Consider the following 24,620-nt stretch of genomic DNA (forward strand, 5'->3'; position numbering starts at 1 on the left):
TTTCCATGATACATTTACGCAAGAAGGCGCAGGCGGGTTTACACAGATGTTGCACATCTGTCCGCTTTAAACAATGTAAACCATCAAAATCTCACCAATCCGACTGTGAACCCTGAAGCTTTCTGTGAATTCTGCCGAAGTGTTTTTTTATATCGTCCCATTCAGAGATCCCTCACAGAAGCTGATTTTTTCTCCTGCAACCCAAACGCGTCTCATCACAAACTTCTCGTCCTGGGATTTTCCTCCAGATGTTTCAAGCCTGAGATTCTCGTCTCATTCAGCCCTACAGTACAGAATAATGCCCTAAACCGGTTTGTGGAACAGCTGGAAAGGTGCAGCTGTTGGACTGCGAGGCTGCAGATGGACAGAAAGGTCGACTGAGTGAAAGAATGAAAAAGAAACGAGTGGAGGAGAAAACGCACCGAAACTCCGCCCCTTTCTTCATTTTTCCCTTTTGGCTCTGTTTAAAACCGCAGCATTCGGCACTAACACGCAGTACACACTCCGTGGGCTGGTGTGTGATCTCATACTGCTCAGGAGGGCATGTGGGTTAAAAAAAAGAGGCTGAAGGTAAACAGGTAAACAATCAGAAATAAAGGTAGAATAAAAGCGCATGATGACACAGAGGAGAGAGAACAGAGCGGAAATAAAGAAGGAAAAGTGTCATTTTACAGAAATGTGGCCCGAAAAAAATACAACTAACCTCCGAATCAACAGCTTTTTATAAAAGCTGAGAAGATATTCAATGTTGAATATTTGAAGAGTTTGTTCAAAAGTTTGCGCACCCCAATATCATGTGAGTAAATGAAGCAAATGTTTGATTGCATATCGAAACTCATCCAGTGTGTTACAGACAATGATCGATCTTATCTATTAGACTCTGATTGGTCAGAATGTGTCGATTAATTGCGGATCTGACAGGTTTATATTTAATGACTGGTTGTTCCTATGGCAACAGAACCTGTAACCTGTACCTATGGTTTTCTGTTTATTATGAATTTAAAGAAGGAGTCTGCAGTTTAACTCAGTGTTACAGGTTGAGGTTGAGAACGTATGGATTCCCAAAGTACATCTTGAAGGTCTACAGATCAGGCAGCGTTTTTGCAGCGTGTTTGTAATCTGTAAAAGTGTAAAGCTGGAGCAAATCAATGCCTGTTTGTGTGAAGGATGATAAAAGACAGACGTGGAGAAGAACTTTGCTCCACACAGCCGGGTTTCTCAACTCGTTTGCTCTTCATGTCTGTTTTTCTCAACCTCAGTGAACTGTGTCTGTTTTCCTACATCTGAGTGTGTGTGTGTGTGTGTGTGTGTGTGTGTGTGTGTGTGTGTGTGTGTGACTCATTCAGTTTATCGTTAGTGACACCTGAGTCAGCAGAAGTGTCTTCACAGCACATCATCATGTAATCATCATGTTTGGACGTTCTGGTTGGAGTTGTTAACTCTAATCTGAGACTTCTGTATACAACTAATTTGGGGGCGGGGCTATGTACAAGCTTGATGTGTGATGTCATAATACACATGCAAAATCTTTGGACCAAACAGACTGGAACTCAGATGTTGTAATTTTTTGTGGATGATGAAGAACAAAATGTATTAATTAGGTTTAAAATGGTGTTCAGATGACAGATAATTATTATTATTATTATTATTATTATTATTATTATTATTATTATTATTATTATTATTATTATGTCTATATGTTTTGGAATAAATGCAACTGGTGAAACGTATGTTTTGTGATACAGGTTTAGTGAGTGTTTAATTTTTAATGAAATTCGTGCTGACTGTAACAGCTGGAGAACGGAGTGAGACATTTCTCTGCCTCTTCTCTCTCAGTTTAATCGCTGCTGTTCAACAGGTGAATAAAATATATATTATATATATAATATATATTTATATTATATTAATAAATATTAAAAATAATCTAAAATAAAACAATATATGAACTGAAACGATCCCGAAGCCCGAAGTCGTGCAGTAACGAGATTACCATGAGGATACTATGAGCGCAGACGGAGTGAGGATTAACGTGTAATTCAGTGGAAGTGCCTCAGGGAGAGTTTAGAGTTTCACCTGAAGCCTGTTTCCATTTCACGCTCGTTGTTTCCCGACGTTTCTCCGTCACTCTGCACCTGATGTGTCTTTTTAAATCCAATAACCTCCAACATTTGGTCTCTGTTTCCTGTTCCACTAAAACTCATGTGTATAATTCCCAATAATCAGCCTTTAAGCTACACGTGTAAAAGCCGAGCTGTCTGATCGTGTCCGTGTTTGAGGTGTGATGTTCTCATCCTGACGCAGATGTTTATGTTCGTTCCCTCAGCAGCCTGTAACTCACAAAAACATATTTTTTCTTAATCTATGGATGGAAATAAATAAATTTCTCAGGTAGCAGATGTTAGAAAACCAGCACAGGGTTTGTGAACTTATCCTGATGGACCTACAGTGGAGTAGATGAATAATTTCAGCTTTACATGGAAACCTGTTAATGTGTCACATTTAGTAGAAACCAGTGAACAGGAATCAGTGAATATTTGGTCAGAAACAGAGCAAGTGAAGCAAAGACAACAGCATTCGCTTAGATCATGGATTTATATCCATCAGTTTGGGTTAAACGATTTTGTTTTGTATCGTATTAACTGTTTGCAGGAACACTGAATTTTTCCAGATGTCTCTATCTGGGCTTTTTTTTTTTACACAACTAATTTCACTCGCTAGATTCATCCAAACAGTGCTGACGTGATCCAACCCGCTCCAGAGAGACTAAACCACACACAGATCTGCAGCAGAGAGTGACGATATAAAACCAAACATCTCTCTGGGTAAACATTTAACTGAAGCACTTCTTCACTCGCAGTGAGAAAGATAACACGTAAAAGGCAAACAGTGTGAAGCGTGGACTAGCTAAAAACCCAGACGAGGGCTGCTGCTGCTGATAATGCTGCTGCTGCTGAAGATGATGATGATTATGATGATGATGATGATGATGATGTAGAAAGATCTCTGAGTGAGCAGAGTGGAATGGTGCAGGCAGTAACATAAGGCCTCCAGCTCTGTATGAGTGGAAGCTCTGAGTCACAGGCAACAAACCCGAGAGCCGCACAAAACCACTCCAATTAAACTCACTGTGACGTCCAAAAGCAGTCCTGTTGTGGAAAAAACAGTGGGTTTTCCAAAACACAGCGCGCTCTGACATTTCATACGCTTTATGAAGCCATGATGTCATGAAATCAGATCTAGGCCTCGCTCTGTTTCCCAACAGCGGCGTGTGTAGTGAGTGTGTTGACCACCAGGAGGCGACAACAGCGTTTATTTACTGCAGCGTTACTCTGAGTCTCCAAACAAAGAGACTGCATTTGTTCAGGTTAGCAAAAAGAAAAGGGAAAGAAAAGAAAAGGAAAGAAAGGAAGAACGGTTAAGAAAGAGATGTAGAAATAAAATGAAGGGAAGGAATGAAATAAAGGAGAAGAAAGGAAAGGAAATAACTGGAGATAATAGAAGGAATAAAAAAAAATAGAAATGAAAGGATGAAATTAAACAAAAGGAGGGAAAGAAATGGATAGAAGATAAAAAGAAAAGAAAGAAAAAGAAAAGATGTGATGCACGTGTTCACCTTGAGTGAGTTGGGTGCGCGTGGTCACAGGAACGCCATCGAGAGAACACAGGTGTCCGCAGGGGTCCAGGGTCACGACTCCGTCTCTGTTCTCGATGACGCAGTGCTCAGCTTCGATGCCAGGACCCTGGATGGTGATATCCTGCGGTATGGCGGCATCTTCACGACCGATACAAGTGATACCTGCAACACACACACACACACACACACACACACACACACACACACACACACACACACTCACGGGGTTAAAGGTAAACTCAACTCGTGTGATCATCTCAGGACGAAAACAGCACAACATTTATTTCTATTTTTCTAAGCTGGGTTTAAGCGCATTGGGATGAAATTTATCCATCTTTCTATGTGGTGACTTATTTGCGGTATCCATACACCATTAGAGACTTATTAGAGACTTAGAGTCGTCTACACGATATTCACACAACGTTCAACGTTATGGAAATGTTGCTGGGATGTTGTAGGAACATTTCTAAACGTTACAATAAGAACATTCTCAGAACATCCAGAGAAACTGACAGATTCACAAACTGGTTCTTAAAAAAATGTCCATCTCTAAACCAGTGAACCGTTACTGATGGCGTTCTGCATCAGTCTTTAGTGAACAGCTTCAGACCTGTTAGCTCCATACGAATGGAACCCATCTCACAGAGCCGTTTCTCTGCGTCGCCGCCCGAACGGTTTCCTTTTGAACCGAGGAGCTCGGCATGGGATTTCCCACAGCATGAAACACTCCATCCTCTTACACTCGAAGAGAAGAAACATGGCCGTATTTAGACAAACGCTGGCAGCGATGCTGGCATTCATTTACTGAGGAAACAATCTGGCAGGATCCGTGGAAATGGACGCAAATCATCCAGCGTGTTAACAATAGAGTTGATTTTACTGAGCTGTAGGATGTCTAACACCGTCCCTCAGCCTGAGATGAAATTATTAAATGTGAAAAAAATAAAAAATAAAAAGAAGGGTTTAAACAATGAAGGAGGGAAAAATACCTATTTAATATAAATCTTACTCTGAGGTGTAAATAAGTGTGAAAATAATCAACATCACGGATGGTGAGATGTGGACAATCCTTCAGTAAAGATCCTCTGACCGTTACACTGTACTGGGACTGGAGACTCCTTCCAGAGTGAATGTTAAATAAACATCTCCTTACTTTACAAAAACTTCACCATGTAAGCGATGAGCAGTAACTATAGCAACCGTCACAGATTAGAAAGAGCGTGTTAATATTAAACACCAGAGAGATTAGACTTAAAATAAAAACAAAGATTTGGTCTTTGGTCAAAATGAAAAAAGACATCTACTCTCACAATCTCAAAAAGAGGAAGTGATGTCATCGGCTTGTCCTTCCTCTCCTCTGAGTCGTTTCCTGTCTGCACCTCCTGCAGACAAGCTGAAGGTGAAGAGAGAAAATGTGTAGCTGTCACGTGTGAAATTAAACCCAGCTGAATACTCTTCTGTCTCTATAAAAAGACTCGACTCCTCCCTGATTCTCCATAAAAAGAACAAACTCCACCCAGAGTGCATGATGGGAAAATGAGCATCAGAAAGGTGACCTTTTCACCCGCTTTCCACTCAGATAACCTTAACGCTGCGTTCATCCTCCCTCAGGCCTGCAGATTGCACTAACAATAGTCATCACGTGCATCCTCTCGCCCAAGTGTCTCACACACCAACACACACACACACACACACTCACACACACACGCCACAAAGATACACAAAGTTGCCCAGTGCTTGGACCCCTGTGTTCACTACATGGAATAAATAAATATTCTTTTAAATTCATTTCAAATCTTTTAGTAAATCCCAATGCTATAGTTTTCAAATTTTAAAAAAGGTAATTAAATAAATCAAAATAGCCAAATACAGATTTTTTGTTTTCCTCAACAGGAGGTGTTTTGTGAAACCGAAGACTTTTTATCTTTATCTTTATCGAACGCCCGTAGAACCCTGTGAGAACGATCGGCCGTTTTTATTGATGATGGAATTGTGGGATTTCATACTGAGACTAATAAACTACATCATAAATAAATAGCATGTTATCATACTGGATATTCTTTAGCGAACGTCCTGTGGTTGTGTCCTAAATCAAACACTACCACACTACAGAGGGCGTGATATCAACTATAGGGTGATTAGTGAGAAGCGTCAGCTAACACGCTGTTCAAGCTTTTCCAGTCATTGTGACTAATTAGCGCTCCATGATGATGATGATGATGATGATGATGATGATGATGATGACGATGATGCTCATCAGTTTAGAGCACGTCTCAGGCAACCTTTTTAATCAGTACGTATATTTCTATCAGAAAAGATTCTACGGTTTTTAATCATTATGTTTAGAGGACAGCGCGAGGGCGGCTGATGTTAGCAAGGGTGCTAATTAACGTCGTGCGAGTGCGTTCTGTTCTGAGCTCAGCTGTGACACACGACTGCACTCATGAGTCATGTTGAACCTTGAGCTTTTGGGGGCGGGGATAAGAATGAACACCTACGCATGTGATTGGTCACAACAAACGCTTTTCTTTAAGACCTTGAGCTCGACACAGTTGGCAACGTAGAGACTGGGTCGCTAGATTGAGTGACCTTTTACATCTAATAAAATACTGCTTAGTGACGTTTTAAGGAGATGCTAGTGAACCTGATGCTTGTGATAATGAGCTGAGAAACAGATAACTCAATTCTTACTGAGATTCGTAATCACCGAGCAGCATTATACTCAGCAACCAATCACTGAGCAGCATTATACTCAACAACCAATCACCGAGCAGCATTATACTCAGCAACCAATCACTGAGCAGCATTATACTCAACAACCAATCACTGAGCAGCATTATACTCAGCAACCAATCACTGAGCAGCATTATACTCAGCAACCAATCACTGAGCAGCATTATACTCAACAACCAATCACTGAGCAGCATTATACTCAACAACCAATCACTGAGCAGCATTATACTCAACAACCAATCACTGAGCAGCATTATACTCAACGTCCAATCACTGAGCAGTATTATACAGAACAACCAATCACTGAGCAGCATTATACTCAACAACCAATCACTGAGCAGCATTATACTCAACAACCAATCACTGAGCAGCATTATACTCAACAACCAATCACTGAGCAGCATTATACTCAACGTCCAATCACTGAGCAGTATTATACTCAACAACCAATCACTGAGCAGCATTATACTCAACAACCAATCACTGAGCAGTATTATACAGAACAACCAATCACTGAGCAGTATTATACAGAACAACCAATCACTGAGCAGTATTATACAGAACAACCAATCACTGAGCAGTATTATACAGAACAACCAATCACTGAGCAGTATTATTTTCTGTTCTGCTAAAACTCTATTTTATTGTATTATAATTGTCAATCTTCATTTTTCGTTTGCATTAATTTGCTATTTTGCTGAATAAATTAATATGTAAATTAGTCTCTGAAGCTGTTTAATGACTTTAGACATCTAACAACTCTAATGACACGTCATTATTAATGATATTTACTGTCACCAGAAAAGAAGAAACACAGGATCTTATTACAAATAGAGTTTCTGTACACTTATGTACGCGTATGTACGAGTGAATTATGTGAGCATGAATCACGTGTACATGAATGAATCACGTGTACATGAATGAATCACGTGTACATGTATGAATCACGTGTACATGTATGAATCACGTGTACATGTATGAATCAATGTGAAAAACGTGATGTCTGTGTGACTCGTCTGTGAGGGACTCACCTTCTTTCAGGGGCAGTACGGTGATGGCCACGCTGAGCCGACCGCTCCCCAGACTGACCAGATGAGGCGCTGTGCTCTGAACCTTCAGCCCTTTGCCCGTGTCAATCAGGTCCAATGGAGAACACTGGACATCACAGAGCAACTCAACATAAACCTTCACACTTAACCAGCAGGATCAGGAGGATGGTATGTACAGTAATGGTAGGTTTATGTGCTCATGGTTCCTGACAGTGTGTTGAAGTCGATTTTCATAGTAAACATCTTGCCATGACAGAAAGCTCTTTTCTGACGGATGCCAGTAAACCAAAGCTCATTCAGATTCCTTGCAGTATGTAATGGACACCATTAGAGATTTTCTAGTAGATCACGTTTTCTCCGAGTCGAACTTTATCCACTTTATTTTTTCTTGAACATTTTCTACATACAGATCGTAACGCCTGATTGGCTGATATCGATAATGCTACACTACAGTTAACTAGCTAAGGATTTCTCGGTTACAGTGAAGCTCGGCTAACGAGCTGTTGTTGTAATTTAATGAGCTAGTATGTGGTTTTGAAGAGTGTTTTTATCTTGAATCATCCACTCAAGAAGAGTTTTTATCTATTTACTTATTCAGTAAATTTGCATAATGTTCAGACAGCATTAGCATGGAGACACGCCCACACAGTAAGAGAAATATCAAGAGCTCCGAACTCACATTAGCAGGCGTGAGGTTCTGGTCTGACTCCGGCTGCAATATGGTTTCAGACCCGTCTCTCTCAGCGTCCTAAAGAACATGAAAACACACACACACACACACACACACACACACACACACACACACACACACACACACACACACACACACACACACATGTTAGCACTACTCTGTAACTGCCCTACACTCTGAACAACATCCATCCCTCAACATCTGAGTTATTCAGTTGGATCTCAGAGCTTCAGGAGCAGCACAGCATGAAAGCTGATAAGGGAATAAAGGATGGACGATTACTGCTCAACAGATCAGACCTTCCACATTAACACAAACAAAAAATAAACGCATAAAGACTGGACACACAATCGCTCTCAGATGCACGGTTCTACACGGTGGAATGTGCGTGTGAAGAAAGTTCACGGCGGAGCTGAGGGTGGGAGGAACGCAGAGGAATGTTCCGAGCCTACAATTTCCCACGAGTCACTGGGAGGGCTTGGCATGCATGAGCGGTGGACGACCGGTGAGAACGGACACGCTACAGGAGCTGAAGCTGGAGGCAGATCCCTTCCTCCTACATGCTCATGTGTTACAGCTGGACTCAGGAGAGCAGGCAGTTAAATAAAGAGCTAAATAAACCAGCTAAACTTACAGCTTTACCTAAAATAAAGATATATAAATAAAGTAAATGTTGTAGCTTTAACTAAAAACATCTCTATTTAATCACTGTGGGGTTTTTTTTAGATTTATTTTCATGGACATTTAGTCACAGCATATTTTCTAAAATGTTTTGTTCAAAATCCTGAATGCATGCTTTAAATGAACATTAAAAAAACTGCAGTTAAAAGTAAACCATGTGTCATGACGTTTTACACCACAGCAATTTGCAGATGATCAGAATATTTATTTACAGTTTTAGCGAAAAATGCAGCGCCCTCTATCTTTCAACTTAGAGAATGCTGACACTGGAGACTGAAATCACATCTTCAACGAGTCAAAAACAATCAAGTCGTAAATAAATTGTGTTAATTACTCACTAACATTAAATGTCTACTAATAATGAAGAATTTGAGGAACCCGATAAAATTCCAAAAATATTATTGCATGCAGTTTAATTTAGAAAGTTTGGATTGTTTATGTTCTAAATCTGTTCTGATGGAGCTGCTGGAGTTTTTTTTTTTTACTGATGATTTGTTTGTCAGAAGGAAACATTATGACTGTAAGTACTACAGATTATGAGTGTTGGGATTTTCACTCAAGGTTCCTCAAGAGTTCTTTGGCTAGTTAATTAAGTGTTATCAGCTTGATAAACTTGTACCTGGAACCATCTTGATAAAAAAAAAAACCCTGCGAGATGTAATAAACATGTCTGATGCTTATTTGCGGCCCAGACTTCAGTGGAGCACGTGTCTAAGAGGAGGTTAAAGCTTCAGGTTCAGCAGAAGTTTGTCTTTGTCTCTGCTGCTTTGTGTCACCTGCTTTTCCTCTGATTGAGCCCTCGTTTCCCACATGAGCTCACTGCTGCTTTACTCTGTTCTGCTCATTCCCTCTAATCTGCTTCCCCTTATCACGCCAAACACAATACACACATTTCAGGCCTGAAAAAACAAAAACACCAGTTCTGTCTGCAGAACAAGGGTCAGGAGGTCCAGGCTCTGTTTGCTAACCTCCTTGGAGGGCAGTTGACAAAATCCTGACCCACTTTCTGACCTTGTCGAGACCTCTTTTAGCGAACACGCTCCTACTCTGTCTTCCCCAGCTCTCGCCTGTCAGGTAGAAGGACGAGTTCGGACAGGAACGAGGCGGCGATCTGGCATGAGAGACAGTCAGGTATGTCGGCCTCCGGATTCCGTAACGCCACTGCTGAATCTTATCAGACCCCATGAGGAGGTGAGGTCTGGATCAAACCATGAGATCAGCTACTGGAGGATGCAGCATCACAGAGCTCCCTGTAAGGACAGGTTTATTTAACATTTATGGAAGGAGTCTCCAGTGTCAGCACTTTTTGGGTTCCTCAGTAAAATGACAAGCTGTGATTTGTTCTTCATCTTAACAACATGGTATATTGTGGTGGCAACACACTCTGCATCACACGAAACAAATAACACCTCATGCTAATGATTTATCAAAGAACAAATCATTTTTTAGCTGTTTGTTGTTATAGAAAATGTGGAACGTCCACAAAAACAAGATCATCTAAAAAGTAGAAGAGTTTGGTTTGAATCCAAGTGCTGCTGTGTTTCAGCAGAGGAAATGGACGGAAGGGAAGGGAGTGTTGGAGAGCTGGAGGAAACCCTGATTCTGACGGCAAATATAATGATCAAAGTGTGGAGCCTTCTGTATGATTAGAGCTTTAGTGAGAGTAAGTCTGAGATGAACGGCTTTATGGGTCTGAGATGAACGGCTTTATTGGAGCTCTCACAAGGTGCCAATGGTGGTGGGTTTCGATGGTCTGAAGGGTTTAAAGCACAAAACAGTCTGACAAGCACAGCTGAGGTTCTTCATCTAATTCCGTTAAACCCCAGAATTGTTCACAAGCACATTTAAAGATGTACAATAATATTCTGACATTTCTTGTAGCTTTTTATTTCAGAACACAATATAGTTTTATTAAGACCATCATCATGGTCAAGACCAGAACTAACCGACATCGAGTCACAACTGAATGCTGGAACGTTTCTTGTGCAATAAAAATGATTACGAGACAATGTGAAGTTAAAGGCTGAACATTATAATGAAAATCCCCATAATTCCAGCTGACCATGATATCGAGCCTCATCCACAAATGTTAGCTCACTGACACCCATGATGGCTAGTGTTCCTGTGATTGACAGATAAATGCCCCTCCCACCCTCTGCTCCACCCTCTGGCTCCTCATGACATCATGGGGATCCAAACTCCAAATCATTTGTGATCTCACAATTAAGATAAGAGCTTTTACCCATGTGCTTCACAGAACCCTGCTGGTCCACGTTCTCCACTTCTAGAAGCATTAGAAATTATGGCCACTTTCTCATCTGAAGCTGCGTTTAATGCAAACAAACTTAAGTTTGAAGTCTCTCTCAGGCCACGACGCTGCGTCCCAAACGCCGACCTGTTCTACATGAGACAAAGCTCTCACTGTGTCTCGCCTCCACGTGGTCATCATTATCTTCCCTCTGATACTGTCCATGATGAACCCACCAGCCCTCAGCAGAGTATTCAGCATCCCACACACACTTTGTCTCTTCACCTCGGCCGTGTCGGGACCTTCAGACACACAGTCTCGTCTCTGTTCTGCTCCTGTCCACTGCTCTCCATTACAGCACAACGAAAAGCAGAATTCCTTCTAACGCTTTGGGAAAGTCATCCTAATGACTGTGGAATGTTGAGGAGGTGAATATTAATCTGACAGACTTTAGTTTTATAACGAAACTGTCTCCGACTCTGAAACTAACCTGCGCTTCTGACTGTTGGCTCCTGACTGAAGCAGATGAGAGTGTTTTCACAGGTGTGTGGCCCATTAACCGAATGACGTTCCTGATGATTTAAGAGCCGTTTGGAAGCTGAAAATGTTCATGATGCTTTCTTATACGAGTTTGTCTTATCGCACATCTGTCAGATTAAATATTTGTAGTGTTGAATCACGTCATATTTTGTTGTGATCGTGAGTGATTACTTTCCTCATGATATACCCCCCCTCTCTCACCCCCCTCTCTCCCTCTATCTTTCTCTCTCTCTCTCTCTCTCTTTCCCTCTCACCCCACCTCTCTCCCTCTATCTATCTATCTATCTCTCTCTCTCTCTCTCTCTCTCTCTCTCTCTCTCTCTTTCCCTCTCACCCCACCTCTCTCTCTCTCTCTCTCTCTCTCTCTCTCTCTCTCTCTCTCTCTCTCTCTCTCTCCAGCATTCTGTATCATATTTATCTGTAAGCATATGATGAGAATTAACACAAACAATTCCATGTCATGCTAGGGCTTGTTCCAGGGACTTGACCCAACATCTTTCGGTATGCAGGGGCAACAAAGAGACCTGTACTGTACAGTCATTGCTCCGTCTCCTCCTGCTCTTATCATCAAAAGGTTCCTGAAATCCTGAAAACTTTTGAAAGTTCCTCAAGTGGTCAAAGTTCATCAGGTGCTCAAACAAAATTAAATAAAAAAAATAAAAGAAATGATGTACATTAAAAGTCTTTATGTTTTCCTAATGCTTTAAGAATGAAGTGTTAATCCCTGAGAGTGTTAATCCCTGAGAGTGTTAATGACTGAGTGTTAATGACCGAGAGTGTTAATGACCGAGAGTGTTAATGACCGAGAGTGTTAATCCCTGAGAGTGTTAATCCCTGAGAGTGTTAATGACTGAGTGTTAATGACTGAGAGTGTTAATGACTGAGTGTTAATGACCGAGAGTGTTAATGACAGAGAGTGTTAATGACCGAGAGTGTTAATGACCGAGAGTGTTAATCCCTGAGAGTGTTAATGACTGAGAGTGTTAATCCCTGAGAGTGTTAATCCCTGAGAGTGTTAATCCCTGAGAGTGTTAATGACTGAGTGTTAATGACTGAGAGTGTTAATGACCGAGAGTGTTAATGACTGAGAGTGTTAATGACCGAGAGTGTTAATGACTGAGAGTGTTAATGACCGAGAGTGTTAATGACTGAGTGTTAATGACTGAGTGTTAATCCCTGAGAGTGTTAATGACTGAGTGTTAATCCCTGAGAGTGTTAATGACTGAGCGTGTTAATGACCGAGAGTGTTAATGACTGAGTGTTAATGACTGAGTGTTAATCACCGAGAGTGTTAATGACTGAGTGTTAATGACTGAGTGTTAATGACTGAGTGTTAATCACCGAGAGTGTTAATGACTGAGTGTTAATGACTGAGTGTTAATGACTGAGCGAGTGAGAACAGAAAAGGGACTTAAAAATATTACGTCATATATTTTAGTTCCTGAAGTATTCCGACACTGAAACAACCCCTACAGCTAGCATAACACCCCATAACACCACCCATAACACCCCATAACACCACCCATAACACCCCATAACACCAACCATAACCCCCATAACACCCCATAACACCACCCATAACACCACCCATAACACCCATAACACCCCATAACACCACCCATAACCCCCATAACACCACCCGTAACCCCCTTATCACCACCCACAATCCACATAACCCCATAACACCACCCATAACCCCCCTTATCAGCACCCATAACCCCCATAACCCCAAAACACCACCAATAACCCCCATAACACCACCCACAACCCCATAACACCACCCATAACCCCATAACACCACGTAACCCCCCATAACACCACCCATAACCACATAACACCACCCATAACACCCCGTAACCCCATAACACTACCCATAACACCCCATAACACCACCCATAACTGCCATAACACCCCATAACACCCCATAACCGCCATAACACCCCATAACATAACTGCCCTTGCACAATAAGTAACGCAGATCTGCACGTGAGCAGTAATAATTATTTTGCTATAATATAAATACTAAAGAAACTTTATGACAAATATACTAAATATATATTCTGAACTCTCTCACCGTGGCAGATCCGATGCCCGTCATGACGAACGATCCTGTAAAGTGTCGTGTAAAGTAACGTGTAAAGTGACGTGTTCTTCACGTGCGACAGGAATGCGTTTCCCGAAAACAGAGTAAAAACCCCGACAGCGCATACAGCACAGATCAGCAACACGAATAAAGAACCCGGGGCTGGTTTGGCGTCCCGGTCGGTTTTAAGTCACGAATCAAGCGGCGAATTTAACGGGAACTGATGAGCGACACCGACGTCTCTGCACGCGCGCGCGCCCACGTCCCGGTCCGACAGCCACGGAATGCGCCACAGCTGGAAGTGCGTCCGCACATGCGCAGTCGTGACCTCGGTTTGGCCCATTCTGCACTAGTAATGAAGGTAATGAGGAGGTGTTTAAATCAGTAACCAGCTGAAACAACCTGCCACAGCGTTTATGCAGTTATTTTAACGATTTGTGACGTAATTGCATAATAATTAATTATCCTCTGGTGTCTGATTCCTTTTTGTTTTAAATTTCTTTATTTTAAAATTGTAAATACAAATAAAGGGACAGACTCCAGGTTCTGTTTTTAAATAAATCATTTTTTCTTCTCGATCTTTGCTCTGCTTGTGTTTTCAGCTTATTTGTAGTCGAGTTGGAAATGACTTTAAAACCAGAAGAATTGCAGGCCAACGTTAAAGAGAGGTTCAGTTTAACATCAGGTCAAAAGTGCACTCTGTCTTTTGCATAAAAATAATAAGCACGTGTTTTAAAGCCAATGTTGGCACCAGACGCGTGCTGAAAAAACACGAGAACGGACAGAATAATATTCTGAAGTCCAACGTTCACTCAGCCATCATTCATCAGACGTGAAGGGGATCCGTTGTGATGCTTTCAGTGCTCCTTCTTCATGGAAGGAGTCTCCAGTGTCAGTGCTTTGTAACAGTCACAGGTAAAGCTGTAGGTTTATACGTTTATGTAACTGCAAGAATAAATTGCGGCTGTGGTATAAGAGGAATAAAGCACATAGGAAGGTGCTGTTATTTTAAAATGATTATATTTCAGTCTAACAGCTCCCTCCAGCACATGCAGAATAGATTGGACCTTTCCTATCAGATACACATCATCAATCATTACACTCTCACCCCAGGGCAAGAACCTACTGCCAAACAGAGCAGCCGGCGGTTTACAAAGCCTCACCTGTCCTCAGATACCTGGAGAACCTGACAGGATTGTCAAATACAGAGCAAGAAAGACAACAAACAGTTGCTGGAAGCCACTGGACCTGGAGCTGCTCGCGTGGAGCTTCAGACCAAATAACATCTCTTTATATAAGAGATTCATTCAGCAACCACACAAAGACCTGGATCTCATCAGCCCAGGGAGGAGAGGGAGGGAAAGAGTGAGGGAGAGAGGATTAAAACAAGAACGACAGGGAGGGAGGGATGAACGAGGCACAGGAATGAGTGGGAGTGAACGAGTGAGCAGGAAGGAAAAGAAAACAAAACAGCACCTGAGAAGCTCTTGGTAGAAAGTTAAATCATTTACTCATTAGATCTTAACGATCTAACAGTCTAAAAAGAGGAACACAGAGATTCCTGTTTCCTTTTGAACTGAACTACAAATATTTATTCCTCCGTTCCTAATTTATCTACATAGTTTTCAGCAGATTTCTTTATGAGCACCTTCCCTTTACTTCGTCTCTGCCTCAGACTGCCTTATTTTAGGCCTGATTGCACAAGGAATAACTTGAACCTGGATCAAACCAAACTTCATCAGTTCATGCAGTTGCATCAAACTTGGTGCATTTAAACTATTATTTTTTGTCTATTTTTTACAAAAAAAAAAAAGATGGCAAGAAAAAATGTTAATAATAATAATCGAGCTCAAGAGTGACTGCATTCTTGTTTACTTCAAAGTAACCAATCAGATTTAATTCCATACTTAAGGTTTTAAAATAGAAATAAAATCCTAAAACAATCCTTTAAAAAACATCTGATTATGAATATCAAAAATATTACAGCAACAATGCTGAATGCTGGGTGAATTATTGCTAATCATAATAAATCTTGCTGTGTGTGTGTGTGTGTGTGTGTGTGTGTGTGTGTGTGTGTGTGTGTGTGTGTGTGTGTGTGTGTGTGTGTGTGTGTGTGTGTGTGTGTGTGTGTGTGTGTGTGTGTGTGTGTGTGTGTGTGAAAGGAAGTGTTTACGATGAAGAATCTAAACTCGGTCATTAAGGATGAAAATGAAAAACAGAAGCTGCAGGAGAAATGAAATGGTGCATGTAATGGAGGCAGAACCTAAAAACCCTGTGTGGAGATGATTAGATCTTCTTTTCCTTCTTCTGTATTTATTTCATTGGAGGCTGAAAACCTCAGCTGGGAACATTCCAGAACGTCTTCTTCCTCATTCATTTGTTTTAAACAGTGACACGTCATACTTTTTATCTGTAAGTTCGTGAAATGAGTCCGTTTCCGTTCTCATGGTATGTACAGCAGCTATAAACACTAATTCCTCAAAACAAAAAATCTTGTAATGTTCCCGATGTTCCAATCTCCTCAGTCCTGAAGATGTCAGAAACCTCGAAGCTCCTTCCATAAAACAGGAGTTAAATAAAGGTCTTCTTACAGGAAACTACAATGAGTGATGAGTGAGTTGGTTTTCTCTTTAATTAACACAACCCAAAATGTTATAATGGCTTGGACGATTCCGTACCTGTACACCAGGGGGCGTTCCAGCATGTTTTTTTTTCGTGTCTTCTGCCATGTGCTTTTGAATAATGATTGATTAATTGCATATTTATATATTTATACATGTATACATTTATATACATTTCTGGGACACTTGATTGAAGGAATGTATGGAAGTTCTTCCAACTCTTCTGTGGAACATTCCAGACTCAGAAGCTCATTTTGGATCGTATTACCAAGCATTTTAAAATGATGCCCAAACCAAAAAAAAAAAAAGTCTTTTTTTATGACTAGCATTTTTCCCTCGATCGCCGGTTTCACTGCACTTCAGACGGTCACAGAGCCGAGACTCGTCACTAATCCGAGACCCTCGTGTGTGTTGCTTTATACAGAGACCAAATATCTAAACATAGAGTTTCAGAAGTAAAGAATCCAAATGGAGAAACTGATCGTTGTCAGGATCTGTTCGGCACAAACAGCTTCTCGTGGTCACTGTGGCTTCTGGTTAAAAGAAACCTCTCAAACAAAGAGGCAGCAAACATCCTGAAAGCCACAGAAGCAATCGAGGAATCAGCAGAACGATGGACTTCCTTTCCTGTCCTGTGTCTCAGACAAGATAAATTGTTTATTTCCGGGAAGGAATAAAATTGATCTGACTTGAGTGTTGCTCCTGACCTGAAGCTGAAGTTCAAACGGTCAGCCTGGTGAGGAGGAGGAGGAGGAAGGGGAGATAGACGGAGATGCTGAGATACAGAGAGTGTGTGTTGAGCTGAAACCCAACATTACAGCAGAAATACGCTCGAGATGGCAACCACAAATCTATCCCCATCTTCTACACCAGCGTTCCCGACTCACCACAACCACAGAGCAGATGTTTACTCAAAGAACAGAAATGGAAAGAAAATCATAAATAAATACAAATTCATTCTGTGAATTAAAGCGTGCAAAAAAAAAAAACAGTCTTAGTTATAACTTGTTACCTTTATTATCTCTGTTTTAAAAAAATAAATAATATAAAATTAAAATAAACTGTTTATAATAATAATAATAATAATAATAATAATAATAATAATAATAATTCAATTCAATTCAATTCAAGTTTATTTGTATAGCGCTTTTTACAATAGACATTGTCTCAAAGCAGCTTTACAGAACATAAACACAGAGCAGAAGGTAAACATAATTAATGATAAAGGAAATAACGAATAATAAAAGAAATAAGAATTAACAGAATAAAAATTCTAGATTATTATTAGATGTATATAGTTCACAGTGTGTATGTATTTATTCCCCTATGAGCAAGTCTGAGGTGACTCAGGCAGCAGTGGCAAGGAAAAACTCCCTTAAATTGGTAAAGGAAGAAACCTTGAGAGGAACCGGACTCAAGGGGGAACCCATCCTCATATGGGTGACACTGGGGGTGTGATTGTAATATACAGTCAAACAAATGGTGTATTGGTGTGAGGTTTAAGGACTTCTGATCTTCTGAGTACCACAGAGTCTAACTGGAGATGTCTCAGGATTCTTAGAGTCGGCCTCGGCTCAGTGGATGTCCAAAGGCTTCGTCCCACAGAGGACGATGGGAGCTGGTACAGTGTCTGGATGCCTCGGGATGGGTACAAAGAGAAAAGCAGTGGAAAGGGATTAACATATCTGCCGTTCATAAAAATGTGCTGGTCTGATGTACTGGTGCATGATATTATGGGATGTATTATGTGTACGCCTGACTGAAGAGATGAGTTTTTAATCTACATTTAAACTGGGAAAGTGTGTCTGAGCCCCGAACACTATCAGGAAGACTATTCCAAAGTTTGGGAGCTAAATAAGAAAACGCTCTACCACCTTTAGTAGACTTAGATATTCTGGGAACTACCAAAAGCCCTGAGTTTTGTGATCTCAGAGAGCGTGAAGGATTGTAACGTGTTAGCAGACTAGTTAGATACATGGGAGCTAAACCATTAAGAGCCTTGTACGTAAGTAGCAGCAGTTTGTAGTCAATTCTATACCTAACAGGTAGCCAGTGTAGAGATGATAACATTGGGGTTAAAGGTCATACTTTCTTGTCCTAGTGAGAATTCTGGCAGCTGCATTTTGGACTAACTGTAACCTATTTATTAAAGATGCAGGACAACCACCTAGTAATGCATTACAATAGTCCAGTCTAGAGGTCATGAACGCATGAACTAGCTTCTCAGCATCAGATACAGACAGGATGTTTCTCAGCTTGGCAATGTTTCTAAGGTGGAAGAAGGCTGTTTTGGTGGTATGGGCGATATGATTTTTAAAAGACAAGTTACTGTCTAATAAACACCGAGGTCTTTCACTGTCGAGCTACTAGTAACAGTACATCCCTCTAAATGGGAGTTAAGTTGTGAGAGTTTATGTGCACTGGTTTTTGGACCTATGAGTAGTATTTCAGTCTTATCGGAGTTTAACAATAGAAAGTTGCAGCTCATCCAGTCTTTTATCTCTCTAAGGCACCGAGTTAATTTGGACACTGTGGCTATTTCATCTGGTTTTGATGAGATATATAACTGTGTGTCATCAGCATAACAATGGAAACTAATCCCATGTCTTCTAATAATGTTCCCTAATGGAAGCATGTATATAGAGAAAAGCAGAGGTCCGAGAACTGATCCTTGAGGAACCCCATAATTAACTGGTAGTAAACTGGAGGATTCACCATTTAATTCTACAAAATGGTATCGGTCAGACAGATAGGATCTAAACCAGCTTAAAGCCTGACCATGAATACCTGTGTAATATTGTAAGCGATCTAGAAGAATGTTGTGATCTATAGTGTCGAATGCAGCACTAAGGTCAAGTAGAACTAATAGTGACATACAGTCTTGGTCCGAAGCTAAGAACAAGTCGTTTGTAACTTTAACAAGTGCAGTTTCTGTGCTATGATGAGGCCTGAAACCTGACTGAAACTCTTCAAGGATGTTGCTCTCCTGTAAGAAGGAGCTCAGTTGAACAGACACAACCTTTTCAAGTATTTTAGACATAAACGGAAGGTGTGAGATAGGTCTGTAATTTGATAGTTCATTAGGGTCTAAGTTAGGTTTTTTGATGAGTGGCCTAATAACTGCCAACTTAAAAGACTTCGGGACGTAACCTAAAGATAACGAGGAGTTAATGATATTAAGAAGAGGCTCACCAGCTTTATGTAACACTTCTTTCAGTAGTTTAGTTGGGATGGGGTCTAGTGAACATGTTGTTGATTTAGCTGTAGTAATAAGTTTATCTAACTCTTCCTGTCCTGTACTTGTAAAGCTGTGTAAAGCCTTAGGTGAGATTGTGTCACTGGTTGCTCTCATATGTTGAACGTCACCTATTTTATTCCTGATACTTTCGATTTTATCAGTGAAGAATCTCATAAAGTCCTCACTACTGAAATGTGATGGAATAGTGTGTTCAGATTTCTGATTTTTTGTTAAACTAGCCACTGTGCTAAATAAAAACCTGGGATTGTTCTGGTTATTTTCTATGAGTTTGCTCAGGTGCTCAGCCCTAGCAGCTTTTAGAGCCTGTCTATAGCTGGACATACTGTCCTTATACGCAATTCTAAACACCTCTAATTTAGTTTTTCTCCATTTCCGTTCGAGGTTACGGGTTTCTCTCTTGAGGGTGTGAGTGTGACTATTATACCATGGTGCAAGTGTTTTATCTATAACCTTCTGTAATCTGACTGGGGCAACAGTGTCTAATGTGCTAGTGAATATAGCGTCTATGCTGTTAGTCATTGCATCTAGGTCGTTTGAGTTTGAGGGTACATTAAGAAGTCCAGACAGATCAGGCAGGTTGTTTGTGAATCTGTCTTTGGTGGTCGAAATAATGGTTCTACCGAGTCGATAACGTGGTGAGACACAGTTAGTTAATAATAATAATAATAATACTTTTATATTATTTTAAAAATCTGTTAAAATATGTGAAACGGTGCCAATAATTTTGGAGTTGATTGCAATATTATTATGATCCAAATGGAGAAATAATAATGTTAAGCTTCTGCTTTTATGCTCCACATAAGAAAATAAGTTATACTCCATATTATAATTCATATTTACATTTTCACTCATTTTAAGAAAGTGTGGCAAGCATTCTGAAGTTACAGTAATAGCTGGTCAGTGATGATGACGACGACGACGATGATGATGATGGTGGTGGTCATGTGATCTCTAAACTCCGTGGTGGTCTCATGTGATGTTCTAAGAGTGCTGTAGAGGTCATGTGACTGCCTGGTCTGGTGGGTGGAGAAGGAGGTCATTGAGTCTGATAACGGTGTTGGCAAAGTCCACCAGCTCCACAAAGTCTGAGGTGATGATGTTAACACCGTTAACGCCCGGTTTCTGCGTCTCCACCCACTCCATGATGACTGGCAAGTTCCTACGTATGACAATTAACAGCAGTAAGGTTTAATCTGCACATGCTGCATTTATAAACACTTAATATCATTCATAAAAGGTCCATGTGGTGCAGATGCACACTGAGAAACATTTCCTGAAGTGTCTGTGGAGTTTATTTAAAAACAGAGAGTCTGGCTAACAGGAACAAGGTATTGCGAGAGATATTGCTAGCTTCTGTGTTTGTGCTGTCACTTTACTCACTCATGTTAAGTTTGTTAGTTATAACATCAACAAGCTAGCTTCAACATCATGATGAAGAACGTTCCAGATAAACAGAATATAACTCACTCCTGAGGCTAAATGTTAGAATAAGATATAAAGAAGTTAAATGAGTTTTTCTGGGCTGGAATATCACTGAGCTTCAGGTCATGTTGGTACAGTAAGAGCATGTTCATGAGGTATGAGTCAATGCCAAACTGTCAATCAGCTCTTATTCATTACCAGATGTCTCCTTCATACTGATCATATATCGCCACCCAACAGAGAGCCTCAATGACGTCACTCATGTACGATCGGTGTCGAACAGCGAAATGAGTTTAAACCCGACTAATCACTTCAAATTGAAACTGCCAGCAGAAAGTGAACGTTTTCCCTCCTCGTGCACAACAAAACCAGGAAGTGAGAAGCTCGAGTGCAGTTTAGCATGGAATTATCTTGGAATAATAAACATTCCAGCTTCCTCGCGCGCAGCACAATTAAAGATCTACAGAAGATCGTCTCTCTCTCTCACACACACACACACACACACACACACACACACACACACACACACACACACACACACACACACACACACACACACACACGCACACAACACACACACACAAACTTACACACACGCACCCATGCACGCACACGCACACACACACACACACACACGCACACACACACACACACACACACACACACACACACACACACACACACACACACACGCACACAACACACACACAAACTTACACACACGCACCCATGCACGCACACGCACACACACACACGCACACACACACACACACACACACATTCATTAGTGACACCTTGTGGTTACTTTAAAACTGCACCTTGCCGCTCTGAAATCCGAAAGTGAGCAGCTTGTAATAAAGCCATGGGTAGTTTTTACATATTACACATTAACATAAAGTAACCTTAATGTATATTCTAATTATTATTCATTCTTAAAATTTTATATATAATTTTATATATATATTCTTAAATTTGTGGAAACTTGTAAATTCCTGTTCCCTCACCAGCCTTACACTTTTTCTGTCTCTTGCTCTTGTTATTAAGAAATTTCTAACGACTGCACTGTGCTAAACCAAGACCAGAGTTACAGCTTAACCTCAGACTGTTACACAGCGTCAACACTGGAGACTCCTTGCATGCATCTCACATAAACCTCTCCTTACAATAACAATGACATTAATCAAACCCGTGATTTGCATCTGATGCTAAAGAAAATATATCAACAATTTCTGAGAACATACTGTAGAATCTACCTCAGTCCTTAACTCAGGTCATTAACTCACTTCTCTACCAGGTAGTTGCGCAGCCCCTGGACCAGGCCTCTCATGATGGTCCTGATGCGGGGAGTGAGGATGGCTTGGGACACGTGGAAGCTACCGTACTTTGCCCTCTCTCTCAGCGTGGTCTCCAGGAACTGAATGAGTTTGGTGGTGTCTGTGGTGTTGGCCCACGGCGCTGGGATGTTACTGCCAGGCCACATCAGTGGGCAGCGTTCTGCAGACGGGTGATGATAAAACACCAGCACCTATGAGTATATAAGCATAAACAAATATTTATATGATATATAAAGTATAATATACATAATTGAATGTATACTTATTATATACTTGTAATATTTCAGGACAGACATCTTTAAATGGTTTAAGGAAATATGTTTAAAATAACCTTATTTTAAAAAGCCAATAATGTGTGAATATGAATATGAATATGCATGAAACCGTGAATATGCAAATTAGAGCATGTTCTACTGCTGCACCTGATATTTATCCAAGTACCTGGTACTTCTTCTCCCACAGGTAGTCCAGTGTGATGTCCTCCACCATGCTGATCTTGCACAGCTTCGAACCAAAAACCTCCTTCAGCATGTTAATCAGGTAGCGATGGTGCTTAGCGTCCATGGCGTAGTGATGGTTGAAGTCCAGGAAGATGACCTCTTTGCGGTGAGCGTTCAGGAAGACGTTGATGTCGTCGAGTCCGTCTCGCACTCTAAGCCCAAACAGGCCATGGATGAAATAGACCTCGTGGTCCGTTTCTCCGGGTTTAGACGAGACTCTGAGGTCAAAGTAGCGAATGCCGCCATCCAGCTGCTCCCTGAAGGTCAGATTCTGGGTCATGGACCATTTCTTCATCACTTTTTTGGCCAGCAGTCGAAACACGTACGCTAGGTGTTTGACGACCCTCTTCTGATCAGGGCCGACAGGAGCCTGTTCGTCCAACCAGAAACTAAACGAGTCGTGAGAACCTGAAGTGTTGAACAGAACCAAAAAACAAGTTCTAACGTAGCAGCAGAATTTAAAGGAGAGGTTCGTGATTGAATTTAGCAGCAGCACTAGATACACTAGAATGGTGTGCAGAAAAGTCTTCAAATTCTTTTTTCCTTCATGCCCCCCCCCAATAATCCCCACCTTTATTATTATTAACATTAACCACAGATGTATAAAAGCAGTGGATCAGGTTTATAAATATTCCTTATCATTAGATGTCCTGCTCTGCCTGAGGGAACAATTTAACATGCAGTTTTTTGTGTAAATCAGAATTTTCATAATAAAAAAAGAACCGTGTTCATGACCGAATCGATTCAGGACTAAAACGCAGCTCTTGATGAATTACAGACCCACCAGGAACGGCGAGGTGTTTGAGTGGCATGGCGCTGAGTGAAGGACTCAGGGATCCCATCCAGTCTGCGTTGCTGGCGTCACCCGTCGGCCTCGTCTTCATCTCGCTGCTGTGTGACGCCACTACAAGGTGTGAAACTTGAACACCGGTGAAACTTGTGAAAGCTTCGATACCACGAGTGTGACTGGAACAGAGGGAGTGTTTCCCAGGAACTTAATCAGATTAGTGCCAAATCGCTCTCTTTATCCTCTCTGTCTTCCCACTAAGATAGCTCCAGATTAGCATCTCCCCCTCGCCTGCGGATAGCCAATAAGAAGCAGGCATTAGAAAGCTGTGCATTGACTTTCACATTTCTGTATAGACAGACGGTACAGTAGCTCAGTGTGTAAGGTGTTCGACTACTGATCGGAAGGTCATTGGTTCGAATCCCAGGTCCACCAAGTTGCCACTGCAGGGCCCCTGAGCATAGCCCTCAATTGCTCAGGTGTATAAACTGAAATAAAAAAAAATGTAAGTCACTCTGGATAAGAGTGTCTGCAAAATACTGTAAATGTAATATAACATTCATTGGTAATTTGTCTCTATTCGAAGATGTAAAACCTGCTGGGAAAAAATAAGTTCACCCTTGTTTCACTTTCCTAAATATAAATCTATAAAATCTATATATCTATAAACGCCGAACTGTATTGTTGGAGCACTCGATGGCGTGTCTACAACAAACCAAGATGAAGCAAGAAAGGACGTCAGCCACGACCTCAGAGAAGCAGTTATAGATGTTTATGCATCTAAAGAAGGTTAAATCAAGTCATTCGACAGCACACTGATACTGAGCACACATACGAATAGCTACAGAAGAAAAATAATGCAAAAAAGTGTTGAACAGATTTTGTGGTAGGGTCTGTAATAGCGTGTAAACCGAGCCAAAAGCCGAGAACTTTTGTTAAACTCTGTTAAATTCTGCTAAAGCCGGTTCTTCGTCTTAACGAGTTAGAAGTATAAAAATAAATAATAACAACTGTACATACGACTTTCCATATGCAGAA

The 24,620-nt window shown here is 41.0% G+C and overlaps 2 protein-coding genes across 10 annotated transcripts in view; both read right to left on the minus strand.

Annotated features, from left to right (window-relative positions):
* phldb2b (pleckstrin homology-like domain, family B, member 2b) overlaps positions 1–13,970 on the minus strand; it is a 50,923-nt gene extending 36,953 nt beyond the window's left edge. For 3 of the 9 annotated variants that reach the window (XR_007139482.1, XR_007139483.1, XR_007139484.1), the window contains exons 1-4: positions 13,651–13,969; positions 8,096–8,164; positions 7,399–7,522; positions 3,614–3,796 (exon numbers count right to left, since the gene is read on the minus strand). Coding sequence is in view for 1 of the 9 variants with exons in the window: in XM_047808522.1 (XP_047664478.1) it covers positions 3,614–3,796; positions 7,399–7,522; positions 8,096–8,164; positions 13,651–13,674 (400 nt within the window). In the remaining 8 variants the exon portion in view is untranslated. Of the gene's footprint in view, positions 1–95; positions 363–3,613; positions 3,797–7,398; positions 7,523–8,095; positions 8,165–13,650 lie in introns of those variants that run through there. The other 6 variants (XR_007139481.1, XM_047808522.1, XR_007139485.1 and 3 more) reach the window with 4 other exon arrangements.
* Positions 13,971–20,257: 6,287 nt separating this feature from the next.
* Positions 20,258–24,068, minus strand: plcxd2 (phosphatidylinositol-specific phospholipase C, X domain containing 2). The gene is made up of 4 exons (XM_027152601.2): positions 23,580–24,068; positions 22,737–23,203; positions 22,245–22,486; positions 20,258–20,698 (listed from the first exon to the last, which is right to left on the minus strand). Exons 1-4 carry the CDS (start codon positions 23,677–23,679, stop codon positions 20,539–20,541), a joined length of 969 nt encoding a protein of 322 aa, XP_027008402.1. The 5' UTR covers positions 23,680–24,068; the 3' UTR covers positions 20,258–20,538.
* Between the last annotated feature and the right edge of the window lie 552 nt (positions 24,069–24,620).

Source organism: Tachysurus fulvidraco, chromosome 25 (genome assembly GCF_022655615.1).
Source record: "Tachysurus fulvidraco isolate hzauxx_2018 chromosome 25, HZAU_PFXX_2.0, whole genome shotgun sequence".
NCBI classification, from domain to species: Eukaryota; Metazoa; Chordata; class Actinopteri; order Siluriformes; family Bagridae; genus Tachysurus; species Tachysurus fulvidraco.

What these genes read in the sequence shown, in the direction of transcription:
- plcxd2 (XM_027152601.2), bottom strand. Translation starts at nt 23,679, where the DNA reads ATGAAGACGAGGCCGACGGGTGACGCCAGCAACGCAGACTGGATGGGA. An exon ending in CAAACACCTCGCCGTTCCTG is followed by an intron (nt 23,204 to 23,579) that starts GTGGGTCTGTAA and finishes TCAACACTTCAG; the next exon opens with GTTCTCACGACTCGTTTAGT. An exon ending in TGTGGGAGAAGAAGTACCAG is followed by an intron (nt 22,487 to 22,736) that starts GTACTTGGATAA and finishes ATATACTCATAG; the next exon opens with GTGCTGGTGTTTTATCATCA.